We start from the raw sequence: 13390 nt of genomic DNA on the forward strand, positions 1-13390 counted from the left end.
CAAAAAATAATAAAACTATATATATATATATATANGCTATATTCACCACCTCCAAATCTTTAATCTCCAGTCCGCCTTTTTTTTTTGCTCTTACATACATTTTTTCAGTTTACAAGACACAACCCGCCCCTATTCACGAGCACCTTTTCTAGAAGAAGGCTCTCCTGAGGCTTTCAATTCGTTTAAGCACCTATTTAGGAGCTTTGAAAATAGAAAGAAAGTAATTAAGTTGGCAAGTTAGGGAGAACTGAGTTGACAAGAGTTAGATGTCCGCCTTGGGATAGAAGTCTTGATTGCCAATATGCATTTCTTTTGTCGATTTTATAGATTACATTTTTCCAGCATGCTTTTCGCAGGCTTTTGGCAGAGAGCGGTAGGCCCAGATATCGAAAAGGTAATGTTCCAACCTTATAGAAGATACCATGTTAATGTTAATTAATATTAATATGTTGTTGATCATATTGCATTGACCAATATTTGGTGTTGAACACTAATCAATCAAAGCAAAAAATAATAAAACTATCTATATATTGCTAACTATTGTAGAAAATAGGCAGAAAATGGTGATGTTACTAATAGAGCTATTTAATAATAAGGGTTAGTTACATATATATATATATAGCTCCTTGTGAACATATCGAATTGCAGGTATATCTTTACAAAGTTTAACTTTTTATATTTATCTTTAAAGTCCTAACGTTTTTAAATATACCCATGCTGTTAGCATTCGTTAGAAAAATATAATTACCCATAAATAAAATATATAATCCTAATTAGTGAACGAGGTAAATTAATCTTTTTACTCCTCTTATATTATTTATAATGGTAGAAAAGAAGAAGATGGCATTTGGAGATTTTTAGGGGACATTTATGCATAATTCTAACAGTTGAAATTTTTGGAGGGACATATTTGTAATAGTAAAAATATCATTTCACTCATTTAAAAAATAAATAACACTCTAACGGTAATAAATCAAAGGGGCAAATATGAATATCACTGAATTTTTATAGGAACAAATATAAAAAGTTGAACTTTGTATGGATATATTTGCTATTCGATATGTTTAAAAGTAGCCGGACTTTATGAAATTAACCCTAATAATAACTACAATGTGCATATTAGATTTTCTACTAGAGTTGTTGGCTAATACCCTCGTCTTAGGGCTAGGTGACTTAGGGGTGGCAATCCAGCTCGTTGTTCGCGAGCCAGCTCGTGTTCGGCTCGAAATGAGCTCGAGATCGGCTCGCTCGTTTAGTAAACGAGCCGAACACGAGCTGGATTTTTTAACTCATTTAATAAACGAGCCGAACACGAGCTGGGGTCAGCTCGCTCGTGTTCGGCTCGATAACAGCTCGAATGCAAATATTTTATATTTATATAATTTATTTAATTTATATTTTTATATATAAATAAATAATTATATATAATATATATTTTTATTATTTTATTTTTAGCAAAATAAAAATATAAATGCGAGCTTAATTATAAGAAGACTCATTTATATATAAAGTTTCAACTATTAAATCAAAGTCTAATTGATAAGATTTGATAACTTTATTTTTTATATATATTTAATCTAATCTTTTTTAATTTATTGCTCGTTGGCCAGCTCGTGAGCCACGAGCTGAATTTTTCGGCTCGATATTTTAACAAGCCAGCTCGTGTTCGGCTTGTTTAATAAACGAGCTGAACACGAGCAGACCCAGCTCGCTCGTGTTCAACTCGTTTACACCCCTAGGTGACTCCATTGTGAGTCCCTTTTTGGGCGATAATGACGCGCACACACTAATTTGTAGTAGTTCTATTTCGATTGAGGTGTAATTTGCTGTCACTTACGAAATCAACAAGGGGACAGTGATTTGATTTATAAGACTAAGACAAAGTTTCTAACATCACTAATTAAAGCCGACGAAAACTAACTACCTGATTTAAACAGCTCATCAAATTCCATGAAGGACAGCGTATGATTAGGGATGCAAACAGATCCGGGTTGGTAGAACTCCCGCCCCGACGGGGGGAGTAAATGGGAGAAAATAAACTAATTCGGTGGGAACGGGGTAAATTTTACGATCCGAGACGGATTCGGTTTGACCCGTCCCGAATCAGCACCGTTATGATTCACCCCGAATCCGTCCCGAAAATTATTTATATTTTTAAAAAATATTCCTACAAAATAATATATTTATAAAAAGTTCAAAATACAAATAAGTTAGTACTTTCATTTCTAATGTATTTGNCAGCTCGTGTTCGGCTTGTTTAATAAACGAGCCGAACACGAGCGGACCCAGCTCGCTCGTGTTCAGCTCGTTTACACCCCTAGGTGACTCAATTGGGAGTCCCTTTTTGGGCGATAATGACGCGCACACACTAATTTGTAGTAGTTCTATTTCGATTGAGGTGTAATTTGCTGTCACTTACGAAATCAACAAGGGGACAGTGATTTGATTTATAAGACTAAGACAAAGTTTCTAACATCACTAATTAAAGCCGACGAAAACTAACTACCTGATTTAAACAGCTCATCAAATTCCATGAAGGACAGCGTATGACTAGGGATGCAAACAGATCCGGGTCGGTAGAACTCCCGCCCCGACGGGGCAGTACATGGGAAAAAATAAACGGATTCGGAGGGAACGGGGTAAATTTTACGATCCGAGACGGATTCGGTTTGACCCGTCCCGAATCCGCACCGTTATAATCCGCTCCGAATCCGCCCCGAAAATTATTTATATTTTTAAAAAATATTTCTACAAAATAATATATTTACAAAAAGTTCAAAATACAAATAAGTTAGTACTCTCATTTTTAATGTATTTGAAAATTTTAAATTTTGTTTTGAATTGTGATTGATATTTTTTATTTTTATAATTGATATTGTTAAATTATATATATAATATTAATTTATATTTTACAAAATATTAATAATATTATAATTTTATAAAAAATATTAGTTTGCGGGACGGATTCGGGGCTCCGGCGGGGGGCGGGTTACGAGGTGGGGCGGATTATGGGATGTATTTTTTAACCCGTCACGGGTTCGGGACGGGATTTTGCTAGTCGGGGCGGGAGGCGGGGCAGGGCTCCCGCCTCCAGATCTGCCCCGTTTGCATCCCTACGTATGATCAATCTATAGCTTATAAAGCAGACCCTCGACCCAAATTAGTCTTAACATTCGTGCTCACCTGTAGTGAGCGCATGCTGAGTATGAATCATGCAATAAACATATAGACGAAATATTAGATAAGAAACACACCGTCACATGGTGGTTGTGGAAATTGAACTTAGAATTATTTGGAACAGAGATCGAGCTGATACGAATTGATCTGTTCAAGATTAGACCCCCATAAGTTAAAAGAACTCTACAAAGCCATTTGATTTTGATGTACAACTTGTGCTTAAGACCACTGACCGTCCCTAGAGCAAGTGACAAAGGGTTTGGTGGTTGGTATCCGAGACCCTAGTTCGAATCCTAATTGATTCACATTTCTAACTAAGTTTGTTTTTAAATAAAATAAACGAAACGGATAGCGTGTTATCTATCTCTCAAAGCAAAAAAAACTTGTGCTTAAGACCATTGTGACATTAGTAGGCATGATTGGGCCTCTTTAAATATACTAATATCTGGCAATTTGTTACATAAACTTTATGGTATCCTGAACTAATCATAAAAACGAATAAACGAAGTAGGTAACATGCTATTTTTTTCTCTTAAAAGAAAATTCTCATTTATTGGCCCAAATTGTTGGAAAAAATTTAAAATTTGCGCGTTCATAGCTTTGCTTGGCCCGGTCCAAACAAACGATGGGCCATTTTAAATCTGGGCATGCATTTAAAATTTAAAATTTAGAACTCGACTAGTTTATCTTATAATTCTATAAAAAGAATTATTTAAAATCTAGAGTTTTAATTTATTATTTTGAATTTAAAATATTCCGTCAAAATATTAGTCAAAATTTTAAAAATTAAATAAAAAGACGGAAATTTCCTGCGAACACGTGCGTCCTCACGTGAGTGCTTTAAAAGTCGTGTACGTCTGGAAACTTCGATCCGCGTTGACTGATTCGTATTTTCTCCGTGATATTATTAATTAATTAATTAATTAATTAATTAAATTTTCTTTTATTTTTATTTTTCGTGTCCCGCACGAAATAGAGCACCGCCCTGGAGATAAAAAAGCTAGGGTTAGGGTTCGAGAGCTAGGGTTTGGTGTTCTCCTCCCCGCGGCGCGAGATCGGCGAAGATGATCGAGGTGGTGCTCAACGATCGGCTGGGGAAGAAGGTGCGGGTGAAGTGCAACGACGACGACACCATCGGCGACCTGAAGAAGCTCGTGGCGGCGCAAACGGGGACGCGCCCGGAGAAGATCCGGATCCAGAAGTGGTACAACATCTACAAGGACCACATCACCCTCAAGGACTACGAGATCCACGACGGCATGGGCCTCGAGCTCTACTACAACTGATCCCCGCGATCGCCATGGCGAAGGTCGATCCCAGAGCCCTGCCCTGATCGATCTGTAGTATTTTCTTTTGTTTCGATAAATATGCGTGATTTGGTGTGTTTCGATATAGATTTAGTAGATTTGTGATATGGATGCTGTGGATAGCCTGTGGAATGTGGAATTAAAGAACTTGGTTGCGAATTCCGTGGATTTAATGTGTTTTGGCAATATGTTTGATGTTTAGTTGATCGTATGAGTTGAGCTTATGTGCGATTTGATTGTCTGATTCGGTTTGTAATCCTTTGTGAAATTGCTTGCAAAGTAGGTTTTGATCGCAAATTTTGCTCTAGTTTCCTTATTGTTTTGCTTAATCCAATACGAAGTGCTTTGTAGAATCTGACATTATGTCTGTTATGTTACAGCTATAAGATCGGGTGGATTGTGATGCGGATGTGAATGGTTTGGAGAATTAAAGAACTATGTAGGAATTGTATGGATTCAACATGTTTTTGTGTTTTAGTTAATCATATAGGTTCTGTAGGATTCTATCTGTCCACCTGCAAAGAGTAATTAGCACCACTTTCAATCTCACATGTCATTGCTTTTCTTAGGAGATCAGTTGATTTATGCGTGAATTATTGTAGATCTCCTTCACGGTAGGTGTTTGTTAGTAGCAATAATGAAAAAGCAACATTTGGTTTCATATTAGGGATGATTTTGATCTACGTCGTATGTAGGGAATCCCCCTCCTATGTGTAACCTTTTCTGTGCCTATATTTGGCTCCTCTCTTGTAAATAGAGATGCTTCGTTCTGGGTCTTTGTTTGGGCAAGGTCAGTGGAGCTTCACCTCGTAATTAAGAGGTCGTTATTTGCGACTCGAACTAGTGTAGTAGATGCATTATGCTAGCAGTAATTGTCGTAGAAAAGGAATAGCTTTTAGTGAATTTTTAAATCAAACCATCCCCTGTTACAAGATCATACGGAGTTTTGACATTAGTGGCAACTTCGTAACCTTTTTCATTATTTCCTTTCGTGTCGTCAGCTTGTTTAGTTTTCTGTTAAATAATCGGCTGCATGTTTTCACATGTTCGAGTATTCCCCATCTCAAACTTGAATCAATAACGCCTGTAATATTGACTAGGGTACTCTTTAATTCGCAGGATGAATTGTCAATGCTTCTCTTGTCGCCTTGGCTGATGAACTCGGCGGTTTATGAACTATTGAAATAGTTGTGTATGAGCTCTACCGCTTGTATTCGACCTCTGTTGGTGGATTGCTTATATATGATGTAGTCTAATAATACCGGTCTTGACTAGAAGTATTTTGTATATTGTACCTAATATATGTGGAAAGCTGTGTGCTTGATTTTATGCTTACTATGAGGACATATTCTTGCTACTTATGCATGTCAAAACAAATAAAAATTTACAAATATTATTAAAAAATTATTTTTGAGGTTTAAGGTCTAAGTACAATTGTAACTTTCTATTGATTTTGCAATTATATGCACATATATTTGTCATAAGAAAATATTATCAAAAATGATATAAATGAAGCGAATAAGTCATTATAGTCATAAAAAAAATGATATATTTGTTGCAATATTTTTTATAAGCTATTATATATATATATATATATATATATATATATATATATATATATATATATATCATTTTTGGTAATTTTTTTTTATAAGCTATTACATACTAGGGTACTATTAATTTGCAGGCTGAGTTGTCTAATGCTTCTACTGCAAGCCAAAGTCTTAGACCGCTGATCCGGTCAAAAATTCTCCTTCGGGAAGCATACGAGAGATAAAATGGCTACGAATGATGACTCTCGAAGTTTGCGCTCACTACAGGTCAAGCGATTCGGCTGATGAGGGATCGGATCAGTCGGGTTCAATTCTACACAGTAATTTTGGGTCGGCTGGATGAGCTGAATTTGAGACAAGCACTGATTCGGCTGAAGAGCCAAACTACTTATATATTGCTCAAAGTCGGTTGATACAAGAAAAATATAGAACTTAAGTATGCCTCTACAGCGAACACTCCTGAAAAGAGATCTAATCCTACAAACTACTTCTAGGAAAAGCAGTAAATGCAGAGAAAAGAGAAATATTACAATTGAACTACTCCCAGAAAGCAAGAGAAAATGCGTTGAATTGAGAGTGGTATTCTTGTTCGCAGAGAAAAAATACCCTCTTTCAGGCGTCTTCTGTTTATTTATAGTTCGCCTGTTATTATTTAGTTACTCCTGTGATCGGCCACCTTTCCAATTTCGTGGTCATTACTAGCTGATCTTAACCGCATGTAACCGCATGAACTTTAACTAATGATTTGATGCGGTTCTTTCTCTGTTTTTGGTGCACCATCTATTACTTATTCCTGGCTTCAAAGGCCCTGATTGAGGTGCATTCCGGTTTATTACGTGGCGCGATTTCTTTGGCGCCAACGGCTTCTCTTCTCGCTTTGGCTCAAGAACTCGGCGGGTTATGAACTATTGAAATAGTTTCATATGAGCTCTATCGTTTGTATTCAACCTCTGTTTCATATGATTTTCTCCTGGTTTTAATGTTTTTCGTAAATGCTCGAGATCATTAGAGCCTGCTCTGATCAGTTATAAATTTTGCTCTTTAAACTTGTTTAGGTCTTTTCTTGTAGAGCGTAGGAAAAATGTATTAATCCGACCGACCCAATAACAATTTGCTGGGCTCAAATTACTAGGCTAAAATACTTAATCCCAATTATTATTATTATTAGCATGCGAGGCCTCCTGTATTCCAATCAGAAGTATTTTCCCAACCCGACTCGTCGAATCCAAATAAGAACAGACAATATATAACAAAATTATCAGGCAATATGAGATCCTACGGTGGCTCTTACGGATTCAAAAGATGGCTCCTACCAAATGGTTCCTATGGTAGCTCCTACGGATTCAAAAGGTAGCTCTCAACAAATCTTTTGGTGCAGTATTTTATCCCGCATAGTACTTAACTCTTATACATATTGTAACAGCCTAACCCGTTAACAATAATAGCTTGTTGGCTCCAAACTATCGGCCCAAAATACTTGATCCCAGTTATTATTATTAGTGCGCGAGGCATCATATATTCCAATTCGAATCATTTTCTCATCCGATGAGACTATTAGGGCGTTATACAAAAATTCAAAACAAGCTCACTGTGAGTTTGGTATATTTGCAATGCACAATGTATTGAAACAATGGTTGTTGTTACCGACCGTCCCTAGAGCAAGTGGCAAAGGGCTTGGTGGTTGGTATCCGAGACCCAAGTTCGAAACTTATTTGATTAACATTTCTGGCTAAGTTTATTTCTAAATAAAATAAACAAAGCGGGTAGCGTGCTACCTATCTCTAAAAAAAAAATGGTTGTTGTTTGGACTGGTTGGTGTTTATCAGGAGCTTATGTTTGAGTGGCTTCATATAGAATCATAGATTCAACTTTTAACACCACCAATCACTGGCATTAATCTATTTAATGGTGTTATCTTAAACAAATTTAAACTTTCACATGTCACGTACCACATCACATCCTGTTCAAGTCACATAATTAATGTTGAGAAAAAAAAAAAATATAAGCTGAGTTATACCATGTGGTATACCTATTACAACCACTTCATTTTGGAGATGTTGTATTTCACTTCTTATCAAACACTTATTAAAACTTGATTCAAGCAAAAGTTTCTAACTTACAAGAGTTTGGATCCAATAATATTATATATTGCTTCATATGAAACTAAACAAAGAAAGGAGAAGGATAAAGAGGGAGAGATCTAGTTAACAACTCTTGATTGGTCGAAACAAAAAACAAAAAAAAACACAAAGGGAAACAAAAAAGATGATCTAGAACTCCACTGTAAAGAATCAAAATATACATGGTAATAAATATAGTAACCTTTTTTTCCCCTATCCTATGGTGGTTTAGGTACTCAAATCCTTTTTTTTTCTTGTCACCTATAGAGTGTGTCACTGACCAAATGAAGTTTTGGAAGCTGGAAGAACTTCATTCGCATCTTTCGTCTCGTCGCCGTCGCCGTCCTGATAACGCCCTGAATTCTTCGCACCCAGAAGCGGCGACGCCTCCTTGTCAACCATCTGGAACAACATGAATCAGAGAAACTAAGTTTCGAGTCAACGATCAGCGAATCATCCAGTAAGAAACTTATGTTCTAAATTCGGGCTCTTCGAGGGCGTAAAGATGTAAGAAACTGAAGTTTCTCTTCCAGGTTTAGCTAGATACTGAATTCGCGAAAGGCACTTGCGAAAGAACTCTCATGTTTCCATGAACTGATCATAATTTCAAGGAGTGTGATACCTGAGTTACGGGCAGGGTGTCGTTCGCGGATTTCTTCTTGCTCTCGAGCACCGAGTAGTAGGAGTAAAGAGCCATGCCGAAGATGGCGATGAGAATGCCGACGATGTTCTTCGCGGTAAAAGGGTCGCGTAGTATGGTGTATCCGAAGGAGAGGATGAGGCAAGTCTTAAGGTGGCCGAGCACCTGATACGTCACGGGAGATGTCGTGCCGATCACTAGGAAGGTGCTGAAGTTGACGGATACGGCGATCGAGCAAGAGAGAATAATGAATCCCTGACACACGGTTCGCGAAAAATAACGAATGCGACACTGTTATATAACACCAGAAATGGGCGTGTGCGGCGCAAAGGCGCTTACCAAAACCTCGAAGGTGTAATTGAAGGCTGAGACGCTGCGGTTAGTGAGCATCCGATCGACGAGAGGGCCAGTAGCGAACAGCACCGCGGCTTGGTACAGCGAAGATTGGTATAGGAGCTGTGTGGAGGAGACCTTGAGCCTCTTTTGTATTGTGTTTGTTAGCTTGTTTTCAGATACAATGTTAAGGAAGTGCATGCACTCTCCTTATCAAACAAATCATGAGGAAGTGAAGATACAATTGCAGTATAACTTCACCACAAACTTCGAAGTTATGAGCTGTAACATAGTTCTCTAGTAAGAAGGATACGATTTGGCTAACGCAGGTCGCTGCGATGGTAAGGACGGAGATGACGGAGCCGAGAAGATTGAGCTTGAGATCGGTGACGGACGCAATGCCGACTCCGAGGAGCAAGATTAGAAGAGATAGCTTGATACTCTGGCTGGTAGTTTAGTATGTGTGTTAAATTTTTCAACCAGTTTTAGTTTCTTTCACAAAATTGTGAATGCAAAAGTGTTGCTATTAATACTTCAACTTGGGTAGGATTAGTTTCTGGATTTGGATGTTGCATGTAGCCAATGACTTGTTAAATCAATTTAGCTCTATTTTTTAGGTGCCCTGGAGTTGTAATAGAGAATTTGTTTGGCAGGTTTTTACCTGAACTTTTTGTGGAGAAAGACAGTTTCCAGCAGGACTGTGAAGGGGATGATGGCCAGCTTTGTCATCTGCAAAATGGTTACAACAGCTTCAGTTAGAACAGGAAAGAAAAAACATTATGAATGCATAAAAGGGCCTGCTTAGCATTCAGAATTGGATCGGATACGACGAAAGATACTGGAGAAGAGAAAGGATTTGGCGACTTGGAGGCGTTAAAAGTCGCGAGAAGGTGAGTTCAGTAGGTGCATCAGAGTAGCTAATCATCACACCTTTTTTCTGACCGTCATTCTCTCGTCTTATCCTATCTGTTCCAGTAGATCCCCTGGATGGCTAGGCCCGGGACGGAACAATGGTAATAAGAAGAACTGAGAAAAGTCGGAAATTAATGTTAGTACGGGCCTGGTAGAAACCGATGGAGTTGAAGCCGAGGCAGAGGTTGAGGAGGCCGATGGAGGTGCCGTTGAGGAGGCCGAAGAGGATGACGGTCTGCGTGTCGATGGGCTTCGCCTCGAAGAACCGCAGCCGCTGCGCCACGTGCAGCGTGCAGTACGTCACCAGCAGGTGCCAGCTCGTCAGCGTCGTCGCTGCTCATACGTACGTTAGCAGTTTAAGCCACCAATCAACTACGTACTACTACAGGTTCTCGACCTATTGTTGCTATTCTTATGAGCTGTTGATGTGTTGACATAAATAATACCGTAAATAGGAGAGTGCATGCACGAGAACAAACCGAATAAAAATCCGAGGGAGCTGATGAGATACTTGTTGCAGATGACAATCGCGACCGAAGAAGCAACCGAGAGCGCGAGCGAACCGATCACGCTGATCTGTGAACCCGACCCCTCCGCCATTTCTTCGGGCCCCCAAACTCTACTCTCCCAATACCTTTATACCTTCCATGAAAGAATTATTTGCCATATATAACAAGATTCCTACCTTAATAGAAAAGGTATGTCATGTCATAAGATTCTTAGGCGCCAAACTTGCACAAGTATATGTTGATGTGGCTAGAGATGTCAACGGGTCAGATTCGGGGCGGATTTTTAAAAATCCGAACCCAAATCCGACTCCGAACTCGAACCCGAACCCAACGAATTTTAGAATTTCATATTCAAATCCGAACCCGACCAAAAATCCGAAACTCGAACCCGAAAATTTGAATCCGAAACATCAATATTTCAAAATATGTTATATTAAATCTAAATTTTTAAAATACAAATTCGAATATAACATCAAATATATATATATATATATATATATATATATATATATATATATATTATATAATNAAAATCCATATCCGTCGGGTTTTTATTTTTGATATTCATATCTGAATCCATATCCACATCCATCGGATATATCCATTTCATTCGGATTCGGGTTCGGATAAAATTTCGGGTATTTATACCCATTGACATCCCTAGATGCGGGGTTCAAATAATTGCTGCAAATCAATTAATGATCAACAAAAACAAGTTCTTAAATACAAATTGTAATCTTAGGTAGGATTTCATGATCCTTACATATATATAGTTCCGACGAGTTAAGATATGGCTAAAATGCAGATAATCCGACTCCATAATTATATCGCATGCTGCACTTTACTTCATAGATAAAATAAATATGTACGTAATGTCGGATTGTTGGCGCTAACCACTAATTCCAAAAGCTCGAGCCGTTAAAAATACGCAACCAATTCACTTAAAGCGTACAGATACATCGTCCACCGAGCTCAGTGGCTTGGCCCAATGCGCTAACCATTAATTCCAAAAACTCGAGCTGCTAGAAATAATCAATCAGTTCACTTAACACGTACAGACACAGCGCCATGGGTCTTGATTGCAGTTTAGCTCAACCAGCCTCACGTCACTTCGAACATGACTCGATCCGATCTAACCTTCCGCCATTTCGAATGTGACTTAGCCTAACCTGAATTCTGACCATAGGGAATAATGCTGGCCTCTTTGAGCCGGCACTTAAGTGATTTCCAGCCAATTTTACTTAAAATTAGATCATATTTAAGAGCGGGCTTGGTTTTATTTGGTCCCAAACAAGGCTACGTTTGTATAAATCCATATTTAGGAAATGGCAATTTTAGTGGAAGGTATTACAATAGCGGCATTGTTAATAGATCTAAAATTTACTGCTGATAGTAAAATTGACCAAATTCAATAAATTCAATTAGTATAAAGCAAAAAATGGCTGTAAAATATACCGTAAGTCAAAAGTTCAGAGAGAGATAGAAGAGACTATTCATATATTTTACCCTCAAAAAAATATGATACAAAATGAGAGTTGAGAAATGCGCGGTGCACGAATATGCAGATACACTATGTCTCATTAAAACTATTTGGGCGCCTAAGTTTCAAATCAAGCCAAAGACCAAGATAATTTAGGCTTACTATCGGGAACCAATGACGCCACGCCACATCATCCACTTTGATGTACTTTGTATAGTCCAAAATAGAGATAAGCATAAGCCACATTACTCCATTTTATTTTGACACAAACAACTCTTTTAATTCATTTTTTTTTTTAAATATCTTTTTAAAGTTGTTTTATTAATTATAGCAGAATTGAGAGTTGTAACACATGGTTACTCCCTTATCAAAAACAAATGTAATAAGCTCCTTAATTATCATCAAATACATATGCATGGTGGGATAGAATTAATAAATCCGAACCGTCGGATTAGTCGATCATCGTAAATTTTAATTAATTATAATCAACCATCATATTAACATGATAAGAAACAATAATAAAAGCTATATTTTGTAACTCTAAATCGAAAATATATAACATGGAAAGAAAAAAAAGGGAAAAAGACTTATTCTTTTTTTTTCATGGAGAAAGGAGATGACGAAGAAACGAAGATATTAGAGACATCAAATAATTAGCAAATAATTGTAACAAAAAAAAAAGAAAAAAAAAACTCACCTTGCTATGGATATGTTTCTTGAGAGAGAGAGAGAGAGAGAGAGAGAGAGAGACAAAGAAACGTTGTTGATATGCTTCTTCTTCTTATTTGTGGAGTTCAATTCGGAGTTGGCTTGATTAGCGCACTAACGCCGTCAACTCGCCGTTAGTATATTCCACACCCCTCGCAAACTCGGTCATCAGATTATAAGTTACTAATTCATTGCATTGTATATCAAACGAGACCGGAATTGAATTATGTGAAACAACGCTTATACTCTAAGCTACCGTTTGGTTCGGGGTTAAGAAAAAACTAGTTATTCCAGGGATAGGATTAAGTTTAGGGTTAAGGTGGGGTTATTTTTGTGTTTGGTTGAGAATTAGAATTAGTTCAGGATAGTGAAAAATAGTGTTTGGTTGGAGTAGGTGGGATAAGAAGGATAGTGAGTTATTATGAATAGAAAATAGTGTTTGGTTGGGCTTTGATGGGATTAGCTAACCCGGGATAATCTATTTTTAGAAGTGTTTGGGAATAAAATGGGCCTTTACGTCTGAGCTCGAGACTTTTTAATCGGCCTATGACGTGGGCTTGAATTAAATGAGAGAAAATTAATATGCTAGGAGCCTGGCGTGATTCGAACTCAGAATATCCTGCTCTGATACCATGATACCATGTAAAACAA

General features: G+C 37.6%; 2 protein-coding genes across 2 annotated transcripts; one reads left to right on the forward strand and one right to left on the reverse strand.

Moving 5' to 3' along the window:
* Positions 4133-5841, forward strand: LOC109714486 (ubiquitin-like protein 5). Its single transcript, XM_020239130.1, has 2 exons — positions 4133-4486; positions 5604-5841. The coding sequence occupies exon 1, from the start codon at positions 4242-4244 to the stop codon at positions 4461-4463; it is 222 nt and encodes a 73-aa protein (XP_020094719.1). The 5' UTR covers positions 4133-4241; the 3' UTR covers positions 4464-4486; positions 5604-5841.
* Positions 8100-10783, reverse strand: LOC109713758 (uncharacterized membrane protein At1g06890-like). The gene is made up of 7 exons (XM_020237944.1): positions 10522-10783; positions 10191-10375; positions 9792-9859; positions 9444-9576; positions 9137-9298; positions 8780-9052; positions 8100-8559 (listed from the first exon to the last, which is right to left on the reverse strand). Exons 1-7 carry the CDS (start codon positions 10640-10642, stop codon positions 8431-8433), a joined length of 1071 nt encoding a protein of 356 aa, XP_020093533.1. The 5' UTR covers positions 10643-10783; the 3' UTR covers positions 8100-8430.

This window comes from Ananas comosus, linkage group 8 (genome assembly GCF_001540865.1).
Source record: "Ananas comosus cultivar F153 linkage group 8, ASM154086v1, whole genome shotgun sequence".
In the NCBI taxonomy this organism is placed as follows: Eukaryota; Viridiplantae; Streptophyta; class Magnoliopsida; order Poales; family Bromeliaceae; genus Ananas; species Ananas comosus.